General features: G+C 40.9%; 1 protein-coding gene across 8 annotated transcripts in view; it reads right to left on the bottom strand.

The window, feature by feature from the left end:
- fam184ab (family with sequence similarity 184 member Ab) overlaps window positions 1–18990 on the bottom strand; it is a 208649-nt gene that overhangs the window by 21529 nt on the left and 168130 nt on the right. For 4 of the 8 annotated variants that reach the window (XM_063033815.1, XM_063033850.1, XM_063033809.1 and 1 more), the window contains 2 exons: window positions 10734–10918; window positions 4713–4859 (listed from right to left, as the gene is read on the bottom strand). In XM_063033815.1, coding sequence (XP_062889885.1) covers window positions 4713–4859; window positions 10734–10918 — 332 coding nt within the window. The remainder of the gene's footprint in view (window positions 1–4712; window positions 4860–10733; window positions 10919–18990) is intronic. The other 4 variants (XM_063033823.1, XM_063033841.1, XM_063033858.1 and 1 more) reach the window with 2 other exon arrangements.

The following is an 18990-nucleotide window of genomic DNA, read 5'->3' on the forward strand; positions in this document are numbered from 1 at the left end:
CTATCCCCACATCCAGGTCGTTAATAAAAATCATGAGAAGTAGAGGTCCCAGAACAGATCCTTGTGGGACACCACTAGTCACAATCCTCCAATCTGAATGTACTCCCTCCACCACCACCCTCTGCTTTCTGCAGGCAAGCCAATTCTGAATCCACCTGGCCAAACTTCCCTGGATCCCACGCCTTCTAACTTTCTGAATAAGCCTACCGTGTGGAACCTTGTCAAATGCCTTACTAAAATCCATACAGATCACATCCACTGCACTACCCTCATCTATATGCCTGGTCACCTCCTCAATGAACTCTATCAGGCTTGTTAGACACGATCTGTCCTTCACAAAGCCATGCTGATTGTCCCTGATCAGACCATGATTCTCTTGCCTATAGAACCTATCTCTAAGAATCTTTTCCAACAGCTTTCCCACCACAGACATAAGGCTCACTTGTCTATAATTACCCGGACTATCCCTACTACCTTTTTTGAACAAGGGAACAACATTCGCCTCCCTCCAATCCTCCGGTACCATTCCCGTGGACAACGAGGACATAAAGATCCTAGCCAGAGGCTCAGCAATCTCTTCTCTCGCCTCATGGAGCAGCAGGGGGAATATTCCATCAGGCCCCAGGGACTTATCTGTCCTAATGTATTTTAACAACTCCAACACCTCCTCTCCCTTAATATCAGCATGCTCCAGAACATCAACCTCACTCATATTGTCCTCACCATTATCAAGTTCCCTCTCATTGGTGAATACCAAAGAGAAGTATTCATTGAGGACCTCGCTCACCTCCACAGCCTCCAGACACATCTTCCCACCTTTATCTCTAATCGGTCCTACCTTCACTCCTGTCATCCTTTTTTTCTTCACATAATTGAAGAATGCCTTGGGGTTTTCCTTTACCCTACTCGCCAAGGCCTTCTCATGCCCCCTTCTTGCTCTTCTCAGCCCCTTCTTAAGCTCCTTTCTTGCTTCCCTATATTCCTCAATAGACCCATCTGATCCTTGCTTCCTAAACCTCATGTATGCTGCCTTCTTCCTCCTGACTAGATTTTCCACCTCACTTGTCACCCATGGTTCCTTCACCCTACCATTCTTTATCTTCCTCACCGGGACAAATTTATCCCTAACATCCCACAAGAGATCTCTAAAGATCAACCACATGTCCATAGTACATTTCCCTGCAAAAACATCATCCCAATTCACACCTGCAAGTTCTAGCCTTATAGCCTCATAATTTGCCTTTCCCCAATTAAAAATTTTCCTGTCCTCTTTGATTCTATCCTTTTCCATGATAATTATAAAGGCCAGGGAGCAGTGGTCACTGTCCCCCAGATGCTCACCCACTGAGAGATCTGTGACTTGACCCGGTTCATTACCTAGTACTAGATCTAGTATGGCATTCCCCCTGGTCGGCCTGTCCACATACTGTGACAGGAATCCATCCTGGACACACTTAACAAATTCTGCCCCATCTAAACCCTTGGAACTAATCAGGTGCCAATCAATATTAGGGAAGTTAAAGTCACCCATGATAACAACCCTGTTATTTTTGCACCTTTCCAAAATCTGCCTCCCAATCTGCTCCTCTGTATCTCTGCTGCTACCAGGGGGCCTATAGAATACCCCCAGTAGAGTAACTGCTCCCTTCCTGTTCCTGACTTCCACCCATATTGACTCTAAAGAGGATCCTGCTACAATACCCACCCTTTCTGTAGCTGTAATAGTATCCCTGACCAGTAATGCCACCCCTCCTCCCCTTTTACCTCCCTCTCTATCCCTTTTAAAGCACTGAAATCCAGGAATATTGAGAATCCATTCCTGCCCTGGTGCCAGCCAAGTCTCTGTAATGGCCACTACATCATAATTCCATGTATGTATCCAAGCTCTCAGTTCATCACCTTTGTTCCTGATGCTTCTTGCATTGAGGTACACACATTTCAGCCCTTCTACCTTACTGTCTTTACACTGTTTATTCTGCTTCTCTTTCCTCAAAGCCTCTCTGTATGTTAGATCTGGCTTTACTCCATGCACTTCTTTCACTGCTCTATCGCTCTGGGTCCCATTCCCCTCGCAAATTAGTTTAAACCCTCCCGAACCATGCTAGCAAACCTACCTGCAAGGATATTGCTCCCTCTCGAGTTCAGGTGCAACCCATCCAATCTGTACAGGTCCCACCTTCCCTAGAAGAGATCCCAATGATCTAAAAATCTAAAACCCTGCTCCCTGCACCAACTCCTCAGCCACACATTCAACTGCCATCTCCTCCAATTCTTACCATCTCTGTCACGTAGCACTGGCAGCAATCCTGAGAACGTCACCCTTGAGGTCCTGTTCTTCAGCCTTCTGCCTAATTCCCGAAACTCACACTTCAGGACCTCATCCCTCTTCCTGTCTATGTCATTGGTCCCAACATGTACCACGACTTCTGGTTGCTTTCCCTCTCGTACCAGGATGTCGTGCACCCGGTCAGAGACATCCCGGACCCTGGCACCCGGGAGGCAACAAACCATGCGGGTGTCCTTCTCACGTCCACAAAATCTCCTGTCTGCTCCCCTGACTATAGAGTCTCCAATGACGACAGCTGTCCTCTTCTCCGTCCCACCCTTCTGCACCACAGGGTCAGACTCAGTGCCGGAGGCCCTGCCACCGTGGCTCACACCTGGTCGGTCGTTCCCGCCAACAGTATCTAGGATGGTAAACTTATTATTCAGGGGAATGGCGATAAGGGTGCTCTGCACACGTGGAAGTTCTGTCCTGCTGACCATGTTATGCAAGCCAGTGAGGGAATTCTGCCCTCAAAGACTAAATTGAAAAACACTTGAATAGTATCTAGTTCATTTGAATGAAGAAAAATATAAGTGTAACATCAATTTTGTGTGATTTAAAACATATAACATAGAACTGTATAGCACAGATATTGTGCCAACCCTTTAATCTACTCCAAGATTAATCTATCATTTCCCTTCCATCTATTGTTCCATTTTTTCCTTGCATGTGCCTATCCAAGAGTCTCTTAAATGTCCCTAATGCATCTACTTCAAGTTAATTTAGAGAGGTTTTAAAGACTAGAATTTTTGCTTGTTTTAACAGTTTCTGTGTGTCGGGAACATTAAAAAAACACTGATAAGTCTTGATATCTTTGATAATTGACAATGCTGCAGTAGGGGTTTTCCACCTGATGACGGTTTCCAGAAGAGTTTCATGGATGAGGCTCAACATGGCCAGTCCATATTACCCAACAAGTTCATCTAAGAAATGGTCACAACTCCAAGCTTCACTGCTCGACTCAGCTTGGACCTGGTCAGCAAGTTTACCTGTCTGAATCTGGTGCTAGTTACCTTAGGGCACTGGGGAATGTAAATGTTAAATGAATTGCAGACTTTACTTTGTAACAACTTTGCCATTCATTTCTGATTGGAATCAAACTGGCATAAAATAAGATAGACAGGAATGAGAGGTACTTCATATGGAATTGGAGCAGCACAGCTTCAGTGACCGCACTCCATTGTGGGGTTCAGTGTCAGCTGTGTGTAGATTGCAGAATGTGCTGTGGATTTCCCTTAAGCACTTTGGTTTACTCCGACATCCCAAAAATGTGCAGGTTGATAGGTTAATTGGACACTGTGAAACACTCCCAGTGTAGAGGTGACTGGTGGGTAGAATCTGGGGGTGGGTTAATGGGAGTTAGTGTAGGACTAGTGCAAAAAAATATAATTGTGTCAATTACTTAAAGAAGCAATATCAATCTTTTCAGATTCCATTGCTGAGTGGGTCAGTGCAAACAACATGACCATTGGTGCTGAGATGTGGGGCTCAGCACTAGATCTTACAATATAGATCATCGATACAGACTGGCAGCATCTACACCATATGTTGACAGACTGCCCAGTCCTATAAATTCTCCCACTGGATGTGACAGAAGTTGCCAGATCTCTCTGTCTTTGATTTCATGAAAACCCCACACTAGCACATGGATTTCTCTATGGCAATAAACTCAGACTTAAAGATTGCATTATCTTGAAACCTCTAGGCTGGGGTGAGGTGGCTTGAGGACACATTGAATAGCTAATGCCATCTCACAGGAATGGCCACCGAGTGTTTCCACTCCAGCAAAGCTGCTGCTGTAACTCTGCAACTCAGCTGACAGCAGCAGCAGGGTGTGACGAGCCCACCTAATTCCAGACAATGGTGTTGCCATACCAAACCACGGGATGATTTTTGCTGGGTTATTATAAGTGGAGGGCAGAGATTTATGTCAGTTTGCCAGCACAAGAGCAACAGAGCAGCAGAGAACCATAATTCACACCAGGACGCAGAATACAGGGTACGAGTTTAAAATTTTATGACAAATTTTAGGTACAGAGGAGATGTCAGCAGTAAGTTTTTTTTTTAAACACAGAGAGTGGTGAGTGCATGGAATGGGCTGTTGGTGATGGTGGTGGAGGCGGATACGATAGGGTCTTTTACTTCTGGACAGGTACATGGAGCTCAGAAAAATAGAGGCTATGGGTAACCCTAGGTAATTTCTAAGGTAAGGACATGTGTGGCACAGCTTCGTGGGCTGAAGGGCCTGTATTATGCTGTAGGTTTTCTATGTTTCTATAATGTAAATGAGAGAAGGTGGAGAGAAATTTTAATGGGGTTAAAATGCTAGATTATTGTCTCGCTATCAGTCCCCACAGTCATTACTTTAAAGTGTTACACAACATACAAGATTTCCAGAGTAGAAATTTTATCTTTCAGGAATTCCTGAGCCTTGTTGAAGTCTGCTAGCATGCACTGTGTTTCTCGAATATGGGCTGCAGTCATTTCATTTATCTTCTTCTCCTGTTTCTTTATCATCTCCTGTTCATAAATCCTGTTTAAAAAGAGACAAAGCAAAGCTAACTCCCATCTTGACAGCCACTAAGTTACACAGCTAAATTCCACTATTTGAATTGGTGTGCTTCCCAAATGATAAAATATTAAATTTATTTACATTAATCTATTTAAAGCGGAGAAAATTGATGACACAGAAAGAGGTGATTTAGACCTTTGGGATCATAAAGCCTAATTCCCCCTTGCAGCACTAGCTTTGTGGTCCTGCAGGCAACATATGAATATAAGAAATAGAAGCAGGAGTTTGCTAATGAAGACCTAAGGCCTCAGATTCATTTATTTATTTATTACATGTTCATTGAAACATACAGTGAAATGTATCATTTGTGTTTAACAACCAAGGGTGTGCTGGAGGCAGGCCACAAGTGTCACCATATATTCTGCTGCTTTCTGCCATTCAATAAGATCATGGCTAAAGATTGCTACTTAAGGGGCATGTATGATTAATTGACTTTGATATGACAACCAAGCCTCTCATCCACACCTAATCCCAGGAAACAAGTAAAAAATAAAAATGATGAAAAATAAGTAAGTGCCCCTTATGTAGCAATCTTCAGAGCCTAATGTCCTTTCAAATTAATTTTTGGCTTTTTTTAAAAAAAGTCATCTTCACCAATTCCAGATGATTTTAATCCAGCAAATAATGCTTAATTTTAATGTTTTGTTTTAATTTAATTCATTTATTGTTGGTGTTCATTTCCTCACCTTGTAGCACATCAGGCGATAACCTTGCTGCTTCTTTAGCATTTTCTTTTTCTGTTTTTTTTAAAAAATAAGGCTGAGTTGCTAGCTGAACACTTAACCCAGCAAGGACAGAAAGTGTGCAAAGAGCGGGCTGGATTCAAACACGGTACTGCTCGCCTCGAAGTCCGATTTGGATGTCACTACACCACCGGCCGACTATTAAATCATTTATAATGTGCTGCAATTGTTTTCAGAAATCAGAGGCATCTCAGAGTTGTGCTGAACGAAGATCATAGTTGGAAGCTTAACATCCAAGGATACACATTGTATTGTAAGGACTGGCAGGTAGACAGATGAGGTGTGGCTCTTTTGGCAAAAAATGAAATCGAATCCTTAGGAAGAGGTTCAGAAGATATAGAATCTTTGTGGGTAGAGTTAAGAAAACTGTAAGGATAAAGAAAAACTGACAGAAGTTATATACAGGTCTCCATACAATGGGATGTGGACTAAAAATTACAATGGGAGATAGAGAAGGCAAGTAAAAAGGGCAATGTTGCAATAATCATGCAGGATTTCAATATGCAAGTAGATTGGGAAAAACCAGTTGATGCTGGATCCCAAGAGAGGGAATTTGTAGGATGCACACAAGATGGCTTTTTAGAGTAGCTCGTAGTTGAGCCAACAAGGAGACTGGCAACTCTGGATTGAGTGTTATGTAATGACCCTGATTACAAAAAGTATTTTCAGACATATAAAGAATAAAAGAAGAGTGGATATCAGAGATTTGGAAAATGATGCCAAAGAGGTAGTAATGGGGGACAAAGAGATTTTGGAGGAATTTTAAAAACGCAAACAACAGGAATTCTGCAGATGCTGGAAATTCAAGCAACACACATCAAAGTTGCTGGTGAATGCAGCAGGCCAGGCAGCATCTCTAGGAAGAGGTACAGTCGACGTTTCAGGCCGAGACCCTTTGTCAGGACTAACTGAAGGAAGAGTTAGTAAGAGATTTGAAAGTGGGAGGGGGAGGGGGAGATCCGAAATGATAGGAGAAGACAGGAGGGGGAGGGATGGAGCCAAAAGCTGTTCAGGTGATTGGCAAAGGGGATACGAGAGGATCATGGGACAGGAGGTCTGGGGAGAAAGACAAGGGGGGGGAACCCAGAGGATGGGCAAGGGGTATAGTCAGAGGGACAGAGGGAGAAAAAGGAGAGTGAGAGAAAGAATGTGTGTATAAAAATAAATAACAGATGGGGTACGAGGGGGAGGTGGGGTATTAGCAGAAGTTAGAGAAGTCAATGTTCATGCCATCAGGTTGGAGGCTACCCAGACGGAATATAAGGTTTAATGTATTTTGTGATATTCTTCACTGTAAAGGACACTAGCAGAATGCCAGAAATGTAAGAGTATCGGGGCAGAAGGAAAAATTACTATTACTAAGGAGAAGGTGGTTGGGAAACTGAAGGTAGATAAGTTACCAGGATGAGATGGACTACACCCCTGGTTTCTGAATGATGAAGTTGAGGAGACTGTGGAAGCATTAGTAATTAACTTTCAAGAGTCACTAGATGCTGGAATGGTTCCTGAGGACTGGAAAATTGAAAATGTCACTCCACTCTTTAAGAAGGGAGGGAGGGAGGGAGGCAGAGAAAGCAAGTTATAGGCCAGCTAGCCTGACTTGATTGGAAAGATATTGGAGTATACTATTAAGGAGTAGATTTTGGGGTACTTGGAGGCACATGAGAAAATAGTGAGCATGGTTTCCAAAAGGGGAATCTTGTCTGACAAACCTGTTGGAATTCTTTGAGGAAGTAAGAGGCAGGACAGACAAAGGAGAGTCAGTGAATGTTGTTTAGTGGATTTTCAGAAGGTCTTTGATAAGCTGTCACCGCTTAACAAAATAAAAGCCCAGAGTATTACATGAAAGGTACTAGAAGGGATAAAAGACTGGCTTGCTGACAAGAGGCAAAGAATGGGAATAAAGGGAGCTTTTTCTGGCTGGCTGCTGGTGACCAATGGTATTCGGCTAAGGTCAGTGCTGGGATCACTTCTTTTTACATTGTATGGATGAAAGAATTGATGGCTCTGTGGCTAAGTTTGCAGACAATACAAAGATAGGCGGAAGGCTAGGTAGTGTTGAGGAAGACAGGTCTCGGCAGAAGACAAAAGACAGATTGGGGGAATGGACAAAGAAGTGGCAGATAGAATATAATGTAGGGAAGTGCATGACCATACACTTTGGCAGAAGGAATAAAGGTGTGGACTACTTTATAAATGAGGAGAAAATTCAAAAATCAAAGCCGCAGAGGGACTTCAGAGTCCTCATGTTGGATTCCCTAAAGGTTAACTTGCAGGTCGAGTCCACGGTAAGGAAAGCAAATGCAATGTTAGCTTTCATTTTGAGAGTACTAGAATACCAAAGCAAGGATGTAATGCTGAGGCTTTATAAGGCCCTGGCCAGACTGCACTGTACTGTGTGCAGTTTTGAGCCCCTTATCTAAGAAAGGATGTGCTGACATTAGACAGAGTCCAGAGGAGGTTCACAAGAATGATCCAAGGAATGAAATGTTAATATATGAGGAGCATTTCATGGCTCTGGGCCTATGCGTGTTGGAGTTTAGAAGATTGAGGAGGACCTCATTGAAACCTATTAAACATTGCAAGGTCTGAATACAGTGGATGTGGGATAGGATGTTCCCTAATGGTGGTGGGGGGGGGGGTTCTAGAACCAGAAGACCACAACCTCAAAATTGAGGGATGTCCACTTAGAATAGAGACGAGGAAAAATTTCTTTAGCCAGAAGGTGGTGAATCTGTGGAATTCCATGCTACAGATGGCTGTGCAGGCCAAATCATTGGGTATATTTAAAACAGTGGTAGAAAGTTTGTTGATTAGTAAGGGCATCAAAGGTTGTGGGGAGAAGCCAGGAGAATGGGATTGAGATGGATAATAAATCAGCCATGATGGAATGGAATGATGGAGCAATCTCGATGGGCCAAATGGTCTAGTTTTGCTCCAAGGTCTTATGGTCTAAATGTAAGGGGTATGAAGGGAAAACTAATTATATGGCAGAGTCTGTTCTTGTCTGTCCTCGATATACATTTGCTGGAGGCCATCACTTTGGAAAGCAGTAAGAGAGTATAGAAATATACAATGATAAAGCAAAAGTCAATAACTTAATCATACTTTCACTAGTTCTTTGAAAGGCCGATTGTCCAACAGCATCTTCTCTTCTCTATTCTTTCTTTGTGTCCCTTTAAAGCACTTGTCTATTGAAAGTTATAACGGAAGCTACCTTCAAGACAATCTCAGGCATTGCATTTCACATTATAACAACTACTGCATAATTTTTATTCATGGATGTAGCCATATTTTTGGCAGTTAGTTGAATTCTTCTCAACTTGTCCTTCTTTTCAACCTTTGAAATTTTTTTGTTCAAACAATATCAGATCTCTTTTTATTTCTAAACAATTTATAAAATATTCTGATTGTCTTTCTTGATTTTCCCTTCAGAAGTGTAACAGACAACTCTTTACTCCATTAACCTTCAACCACTTATCCATTCAATGTGCTTATATTCTCCTAGCCAGTTCAATCATTATCTACACCACATTTCAGAGGTTTGTAGCTTCTAGAGTAATTACAAAGTTGCACATGACTTTATCACCTCGTGAATTAATGCTCTCCATTGTGTAATGGGGTGTAATTTGCTGTGATGTTTCTTCAAGTCAAAAAGCTTGTCAACATTTGCTATCAAGGCTCACACCTCACCAATAAATAGACTCTGAGGAATATATGCTGCGCCTTCGATATCTTGTTTTTTTTTTGGAACTTTCAAGAGGGAACAGAATTCATAAACATGCACAATTGCTCTTCTTTTCACTGAAATTCAATTCAATTCAATTCAAATTCACAACAAATAACTTATTGTAAAATTTTCTATTAATTTTCAGTTGATTGACATACAGGTTGAGTACCCCTTATCCAAAATGTTTGGGGCCAGAAGTATTTCAGATTTCAAATTTTTTTTGGATTTTAGAATATATAATGAGCTAGCCTGGGATCAATATTTTCCAACTCTGAATTTATGTGCTACTTGTAAGCAGTCTTTGTTTTACACTTGTTCATTATATAAATGTACTGATATAGCCATTCAGTGTGTTTGATTTTTATCAGTGACAAGCTTGGTAGAGAATGCACCCTAACAGGTGTATGTAACAAGTATCAATGAATTTCTCTGTTGCTTCATGATCAGCAGATGCTTTATCACTTCAAGTCTTTAAAAAAAATTAATGCCATTCCTCTTAAATTTCTGCAGCTAGCCTGCTGAATATTCACAATTACCTTAAATTCTGTCATATATTTGAGGTCACTTCTCCAAACTGTGCGCAGAGACTATGCATTGCCTGGAAACCTTCTCAGTGACTTGTGGAATTTTTGATTTGTCAGCACTCAAAAAAAATTTTGGATTTCAGAGGTTTTTGAATTTTGGATAAGTGGTACTCAACATGTAATACTGCAAGGAAAATCACAAAGGAACAAACTTCAAATAACCACTGTTCTGAGAGTTTGATCTTTATTTCCATATGAAATATAAAGACCATTTCAGCTCCTTGACTCTATGTTGGTTCACAGAGCAATAAAATTTGCCTAATAATTTTACCAATGACCTATACTTCATAGTTTCATCAAATCCAAGCAGATTCTACCACACAGTTGCATCTAAGAAGCAATTTACAAAGGCCACATAATCTATAAACTCGCATCCTAAAGATTGGGGAAGGAATCAGAGTATCCAAGGGAAATACACAGGGAGAAAGGGAAAACTAGACACAGACAGTACTAGAAGCCAAGATTGAACATCGGTCACCAGAGCTGTGTGAGAGCACCCCTACCAGTGACACAGAGTAGGAAGGAACCATGAATTGAACAGGTTCACAACAAAGAGGAAGTAGAGCTCTTTCCAAATGTAACTCTTCAGCAAATACAAATCAATTTTCCTTCATCTTCTCAAATTATATTTTTATGTGTTGATCATGATGCAATTATTAAAATGTGAAAAACATTCAAAAAGATTTGCCCATTCTAATGCTAACTAATATTGAGCTGACACGCAATGAAAGAGTTAAAATATGCAGCCTATTTTCTTTTCAAAAGTTACTCTGTTTACCTAATTTTCTGGTTGACTTCACTTCGTACTTTAAGAACTTCATTTCCTTTATACTCAAGCTCTTTGGTCAAGGTGTTTAAGTTTTCATGCATAGTTCGATTCTCCTCGTCCATTTCCTTTACACGTTGCTCACGGTGGCGTACTTCTTCTTGCAAATCCGATATTCTGCTCAGTAGCTCCTTCTTCTAGATTGTCAAAAGAATCTCATAAATTGGTATTCAAGAAGGAGAGAAAGGAGCAATTTAATGAAATGTGCTCCCAAAAGGAAAGTCAACCATAGAAACCACACAGCTTGTTTCGTCTAATCACAGATTGCACATTGATTTGAGAGATCCTACTACGAAGCTTTAATTTTCAATTCCTTCCAAAAAGAAATGCACAAGGGTAATGCACATCAGTTATGAATACTTATTTAATTTTTTTTCAACAGGCCCTTCCCAAAGATAGCAATCCCTATCACAGTAACTCAATTGGCACAAGGATCCGAGAGTTAAAGAAAGAAAGACATTTATTTGTAACAAAGTGCACAAAAGTCATTAAATTCCCATAAACAAAATATATAGAAAGACAGAGGTGGGCTAATTTTAGAAATTAATCAAATCTTAAACTTTACAATTAAAAAAGGTTCAGTTTGGAATCTGAATCTCACCCACCCCTCAAATTAACACACTAAGTAGTATTAATACATTTTTTATGTGATAATTTATCTTGTTCCCAATTCTGATTAAAGATCAACAAGCTGAAACATTAACTTTGGTCCTCTCTGTACAAATGCTGCCAGACTTAATTTATATTTCTGGAATAATCAGATTTTTAATTTGGATCTCCAGCTACTGCAGTTTTTGTTTCCTTATTCGATCATTTCAGATCTTTTGTCCAAACCATGACATGATTTGAATTATGGCAGCCACTAAATGCCAATGATATCCTGCAATCAATATATTTTTCCCCTTGGCACCAACTTGGACAAGAACAAGCTCAGAAACTCGGAAGATTGTCACTAATCTTTGAATTCCACAATGTGACAATTTGCCTACATTTGAATGGAAATACGAGACATTTTCTTTTAGTCCGAAAGGATGGTACTATTGATAATATAGATAATATGCTTCAATCAAAAGAAAAGGAAAAAGAAGCTTTGTACTTTAGGACATTGTCGGTTGTGGTTAAGCTGATGTTGCTTCACAATAAAAACGTCTGAAAATGATACACTTGAATCATAGGAAGATTGAGACATTTACAAAAATTATACCATAAGACCATAAAAGACATAGAAGTAGAATTAGGCCATTCGGCTCCTCGATTCTGCTCCACCATTTCATCATGACTAATCCATTTTCTTTCTCAATCCCATTCTCCTGCCTTCTGCCTGCAACCTTTCAAATACTAATTGATCAAAAATGCACTTAACACACCCAGTGACCTGGCCACCACAGCTCCCTGTGACAACAAATTCCACAGATTCACCACCCTCTGGTTAAAGGAATTCCTCCTCATCTCTGTTCTAAATAGTCCTCCCTCTATTCTGAGGCTGTGCTTCTGGTTCCAGACTCCCCCACTATAGGAAAGATCCTCTCCACATCTGACTATCTGCGCTTTGTGACATTTGATAGGTTTGAATGAAATCCCCATCCCCCATTCTTCAAAATCCCAGTGAGTACAGGCCCAGAGCCATCAAACCTTTGCCTTCCCAGGATCATTCTCAGGAACCTCTTCTGAACCCTCACCAACGTCAGCACATCCTTTCTTAGATAAAGGGTCTAAAACTGCTCACAGTATTCCAAGAGAGGCCTCACTAGTGCCTCATAAATTGTCAGCATTACATCCTTGCTTTTACATTCCAATCCCCTTAAAAATGAATGCAAACAATGCATTTGCATTTCTCACCACTGACTCAATCTGCAAATTAACCTTTAGGGAATCCAGCACATGGACTCCCAACTCCCTTTGTTCCTCATTTTTTTGTACTTTCTCTCCATTCAGAAAATAGTCAACCCTTTCATTTCATCTATCAAAGTGCATGACCATACACTCCCCGACACTGTATTTCATCTACCACTCCTTTGCCCATTCTCCTAGCCTGTCTAAGTCAGGGTTCCCAGCCTTTTTTATGTCATTGATCAGTACCATTAAGCAAGGGGCCTGTGGACCCCAAGTTGAGAACCCCTGGTCTAAGTCCTTCTGCAGCATCCCTGCTCCTTCAACACTAACTGCCCCTCCATCTATCTTTGTATCATCTGCAAACTTGGCACAAAGCCTTCAATTCCATCATACATATTTTTGATGCGTAATGTAAAAAGAAGAGGACCCAACACCAACCATCATGGACACCACTAGTCACCAGCAGTCAATCACAAAAAGCTCCCTTTATTTCCCCTCTTTACCACCTGCCAATCAGCCAATCCTCTATGCATACTAGTATTGTTCCTGTAATACCATGGGCAATTTCATGTCACATGCCAGTGATAATAAACCTGATTCTGATTTTGTTTAGTAGCCTCACGTTGACACGTTGTCAAAAGCCTTCTGAAAATCAAAGTACACAACATCCATCAATTCTGCTTCATCTATCCTGCTTGTTATTTCCTCAAAAAATTTCAACAGATGTGTCAGGCAATATTTCCCCTCAAAGAAACCAGGCTGACTATGGCCTATTTTATCATGTGTCTCCAAGTACCCTGAGATGTCATCCTTAACATTCAAATCCAACATCTTCTCAACCACTGAGGTCAGGCTATCTGGCTTATTATTTCTTTTCTTGTGCCTCCCTCCCTTCTTGAAGAGGGAGTGACATTTGCAATTTTCCAGTTCTTCAGAACCATGCCAAAATCGAGTGATTCTTGAAAGATCATTACAAATGCCTCCACAATCTCTTCAGCTGGTCCAGGTGACACATCAACCTTTAGACTTCTCAGCTTCTCAAGAACCTTCTCCTGAGTAATAGCAACTGCAATCACTTCTGCCCCCACTCCCACCCCCTGACACACCTGAACTTCTGGCATACTGCTAAATGTTCTCCACGGTGAAGACTGATGCAAGATACTTATTCAGTTACATAGAACATAGAAATCTATAGTCATTACAGGCCTTTCGGTCCACAATGTTGTGCTGACCATGTAACCTACTCTAGAAACTGACTAGAATTTCCCTACCATGTAGCCCTCTATTTTTCTAAGCTCCATATACCTATCTAAGAATCTCTTAAAAGACCCCATTATATCTGCCTCTACCACTGTCGCTGGCAGTGGATTCCACGCACCCACCACTCGGTGTGAAAAACTTACTTCTGACATTCCCCTTGTACCTACTTCCAAACACTTTAAAACTATGTCCCCTCATGTTAGCCATTTCAGCCCTAGGAAAAAGCCTCTGACTATCCGCATGATCAATGCCTCTCATCATCTTATACCCCTCTGTCAGGTCACCTCTCATCCTTCATTTCTAACTAAGGTCTTATATAGCTGGAACATTGCCTCATGGCTCTTGAACTCAATCCCATGGCTGATGGAGGCCAACACACCATACGCCTTCTTAACAACATTGTCAACCTGCGCAGCAACTTCGAGTGTCCTATGGACACGGACCCCAAGATCTCGCAAATCCTCCACCCTGCCAAGAGTCTTACCATTAATATTATAGTCTGTCTTCAAATTTGACCTACCGAAATGAACCACTTCGCACTTATCTGGGTTGAAGTCCATCTGCCATTTCTCAGCCCAGTTCTGCATCCTATCAATGTCATGCTGTAACCTTTCCAGTTGACAACCCTCCAGACTATCCATAATACCCCCAACTTTGTGTCATCAGCAAACTTACTAACTGACCCTTCTGCTTCCTCACCCAGATCATTTATATTAAAAAAAATCACAAAGAGGAGGGGTCCCAGAACAAATCCCTGCAGAACACCACTAGTCACCATCTTCCATGCAGAATACGATCTATCTACAACCACCCTTTGCCTTCTGTGGGCAAGCCAATTCTGGATCCACAAAGCAAGGTCTCCTTGGATCCCCGCCTCATTATTTTCTGAATGAGCCTCACATGCCTTCGGGTTCGTAGACATGATGACCCTTGACAAAGCTGACTACCCCAAATCATATTATGTCTCTCCAAATGTTCATAAATCTTGCCTGTCAGGATCTTCTGCAACAACTTGTCCACCTCTGAAGTAAGACTCACTAGTCTATAATTTCCTGGGTTATCTCTACTCCTTCTCTTGAACAAGGGAACAACGTTTGCAACCTTCCAGTCCTCTGGTACATCTCCCGTCTCTATTGATGATGCAAAGATCATCACCAGAGGCTCAGCAATCTCCTTCCTCGCTTCCTACAGTAGCCTGGGGTATATCTTGTTTGGTCTCGCTGTTTAAATTAATACCTTTCAAAATGTCCAGCGCATCCTCTTTCTTAATGTCTATACACTCAAGCATTTCAGTCCACTGTTAAGTCATCTCCACAATTGCCAAGGTTCTTTTCACTGGTGAATTCTGAAGCAAAGTATTCATTAAGTACCTTCGCTACTTCCTCCAGCTCCAAACCTGTTTCCACTATCGCTCCCGATTGGTCCTATTCTCCCACAGTTCATCTTCTTGCTCTTCACATACTTGGAGTTTTCCTTAATCCTGCTCACCAAGAGCCTCCTCATGGCTCCTTCTAGCTGTCCTAGTTTCATTTTTGAGCTGCTTCCTGACACCCTTGTAATTTTCTAGAGTTCTCATAGTACCTAGTTTCTTGAACCTTTTGTAAGCTTTTCTTTACTTCTTACTAGATTTTCTACATCCTTTGTACATCATGGCTAATCCACTATTTCCTTGCTTCCACATTACTACCTCTCCAGCCTCATTTTCCAATGATCCGATATCTACCCTCGCTTCTGCTTTACTCTTTACATATCTGAAGAAACCTTTAATATCCTTTATGATAATATAGGCTAGCTTACATTCTCTTGCTTGCAAGGTTATGTGACAGGAGGGAGGGGCAAATGCACAAGGGAATCACAGAGGGAGCGATCCTTGTGGAGTGGGGTAGGGGAGGTAAAGATGTGTTCGGTGGTAGAATTCTGTTGAAGATAGTGGAACTTGCGGTGAATAACGTGTTGGATGCAGGGGCTCAGGGGCTCATGGGGTGAGGACAAGTGGAACCTTATTCCTGTTAAGGCAGCATGAAGATGGAGTGAGCACGGATGTCTGGGAAATTGAGGAGATGTGTATGAGAGCAAAATCAATGGTAGAAGAAAGGAAATCCCATTTTTTCTGAGGAAGGAAGACATCTTTGATGTCCTGGAAGAAAAGCCTCATCCTGGTAATAGATGCGGCGGAGACGAAGGAACAGAGAAAAGGGAATAGCCTTTCTTCCAGGAGAAAGGGTGAGAAAGGGTATAGTCAAGATAGCTATGGGAATTTCCAGCAGAATCTCTTGTGTTTTTTATGCTTTTGCTATATAATTGTTTAAAGACATAACAATTTAATATACATTCTAAAATATTTAATATAAATTAAGGTTTATGTAAAACTGCTGTCATAAATCACATAGCTTAATTGAAATAATTCCCAATTTAATTGAATTAATTTAATTGAAATAATTCCCAATTGCATAATGGATAATTTTAAACAAAATTCAGGCAATTCTAATAAATATTCAGCATCTTCAATTCTGAAGGAATCTGATGTTTAAAAAGACATCATGTAAAAAGATAGTGCAAATTCAATCAAAGCCATAAATTACAGGGATATGAAGTAAATATCAGCTACTTCAAAGGAAAAAGAAAACTATGTTGATTGGGAGAAGGCCTTTGTGAATTATAGATCAGGTCAAGTGAAGCAGGGACAAACTAGATAAGCAATATCTGAAGGTAGGTTTCACAATATTTGCAATTCCCAGCACTGAATTCTTAAACTTATCTCCATAAGCAGGGAAGAAATAGATAAAATCTTATCACATACTTCAAGTTAAAATGGAAAAGTATGTTTACTAAACAAATCTCCTTTAATTAATTGAGTACAGCAATGCTGAATAGGACTAGAAATGGATGCAGTTCTCCACTATGATTGGAGAAAGTGGTGCATCAATAGCAGCAGGCATGGAGAATAGCCAAAATTGCAGATAAGCTAATATAGATATGAATGAAATCTTAAACTATACATTTACTCACTTTGGCACTGCTAATAAAACTTTACCTTCACAGAAAATAATAGGTTACATTCCCTATTAAAGGAATATTACTTGAACCCAATTTGGAACTGTATCAGTGCAGAAATATGAATGCTGCTTGGGAGTATTTGCGTAGGATTCTGAATAGTTTTGTCCCACTGAGACAGGAAATGGAGGGTAGGGTGAAGAAACCATGATTACAAAAGAATGCAAAATTTAGTCAAGAAGGAAGTATACTTAAAATTTCGAAAGCAAACATCAGACCTGTTTCTTAAGAGTTATAAGGTAGCCAGGATGAAGCTTAAGAAGGGACTTAGGAGAGCTAGAAGGGGACGGGAGGGCTAAAAGGGAGCTTCAGAAGGCATCGGCGACTAGGTTTAAGGAAAATTGCAGGGCATTCTACACATTCATGAAGAACAGAGGATGACTAAAATAAGGGTAGGACCACTCAGGGATAAAAGGGGGAAAACATGTATCTGGTGGCAGAGGAGGCAGCAAGGTCCTTAATGACTACTTTGCTTCAGTGTTCACCAGGAAGAGAGACTATGGCAAATGTTAAGTCAGCATGAAACAGGGTAATATGCTGGAGCATGTCAAGGTTAAGAAAGAGGCAGGGTTGGAACTTCTGAAAAACATTAGGATATCCCATTAGGATGTAATGAACAGTGAGGAAGGCAATCATGGCTTACAGAGGGATCTGCATCAGCTGGAAAAGTGGGCTGGAAAAAATGGCACATGGAATTGAATACAGGCAAGTGTGAGGTTTCACACTTTGGTAAGACTAACCAAGGTAGGTCTTACACAGTGAATGGTAGGGCACTGAGGAGTGTGGGATCTGGGAATACAGGTCCATAATTCATTGAAAGTGGGGTAACAATAGATAGGGTCACAATGAAAGCTTTTGGCACATTGGCTTTAATAAATGAATGTATTGAGCATAGGAGATAGGATGTTATGTTGAAGTTGTACAAGCTGATGAGGCCTAATTTGGTGTATTGTGTACAGTTTTGGTCACTACCGACAGGAAAGATGTAAACAAGGTTGAAAGTGTGCAGAGAAAATTTACAAGGATGTTGCTGTGCCTGGAAGACCTGAATTATAAGGAAAGATTGAATATATTCTTTAGAATGTAGAAGATTGAGAGGAGATTTCATAGAGGTATACAAAGTTATGAGGGGTATAGACAGGGTAAAAGCAAGCAGGTTTTTTTTCTACTGGGGTTGGGTGTGTTAAAGGTGAAAAGTGAGAAGTTTAAGGGGAACATGAGGGTCCTGAGAGTGTGGAAAAAGCTGCCAGCATAAGTGGTATATGCAAGCTCGATTTCAACATTTAAGAGAAGTTTTGATATGTATACGGATAGTAGGAATATGGAGGGCTATGGTCCGGTGCAGGTTGATGGGAGTAGGCAGTTTAAATGGTTTTGGCATGGGCTGCATGGGCCGAAGGGCCTGTTCTGTGCTGTATTTCTCAATGATTCTACAACTCCACAGGTTACTATTGGAAGAGAGTGAAGAGGTTGCTGGGTATTAACGATGACCTTTGCATCCTCCCTGGCCACAGTGATAGTACAAGAGGATTGGTGAATAGCAAATACTGTTCCGTTGTTAAAATAATAGGAATAATCCTGGAAATTATATACCATTGAGTCTTATGTCAGTGGTGGTAAACTAATAAAGAGGATTCTTTACAACAGGATTTACAAGCATCTGAAGAAACAAAATACGTTTCAGGATAATCAGAATGGCTTTGTGAGGGACAGGATATGACTTAAGAGTCTGACCAGGTTCTTCGAGGTGGTGACAAAATAAACTGATGAATGTAGACTGGTGGATTTTGTGTTAATGGACTTTAATGAGGTGTCTGACAAGGATCCCCATGGTAGGCTCATCCAGAAAGTCATGAGGCATTGTTTCCATGGAAACTTGGCTGAATGGTTTCAGAATGGTCTTGCCTACAGAAAGAAAAGAGTGGCAGTAGATGAAACATATTCTGTCAACCTGGAGATTGGTGATTATTGGTGCTATACAAGGATTTGTTCTGGAACTGCTACTCTTTGTGATTTTTATAAATGACTTGATCAAGTGGAAGGACGGGCAAGTTTATGAATG

Source organism: Mobula hypostoma, chromosome 2, assembly GCF_963921235.1.
Source record: "Mobula hypostoma chromosome 2, sMobHyp1.1, whole genome shotgun sequence".
Lineage (NCBI taxonomy): Eukaryota > Metazoa > Chordata > Chondrichthyes > Myliobatiformes > Myliobatidae > Mobula > Mobula hypostoma.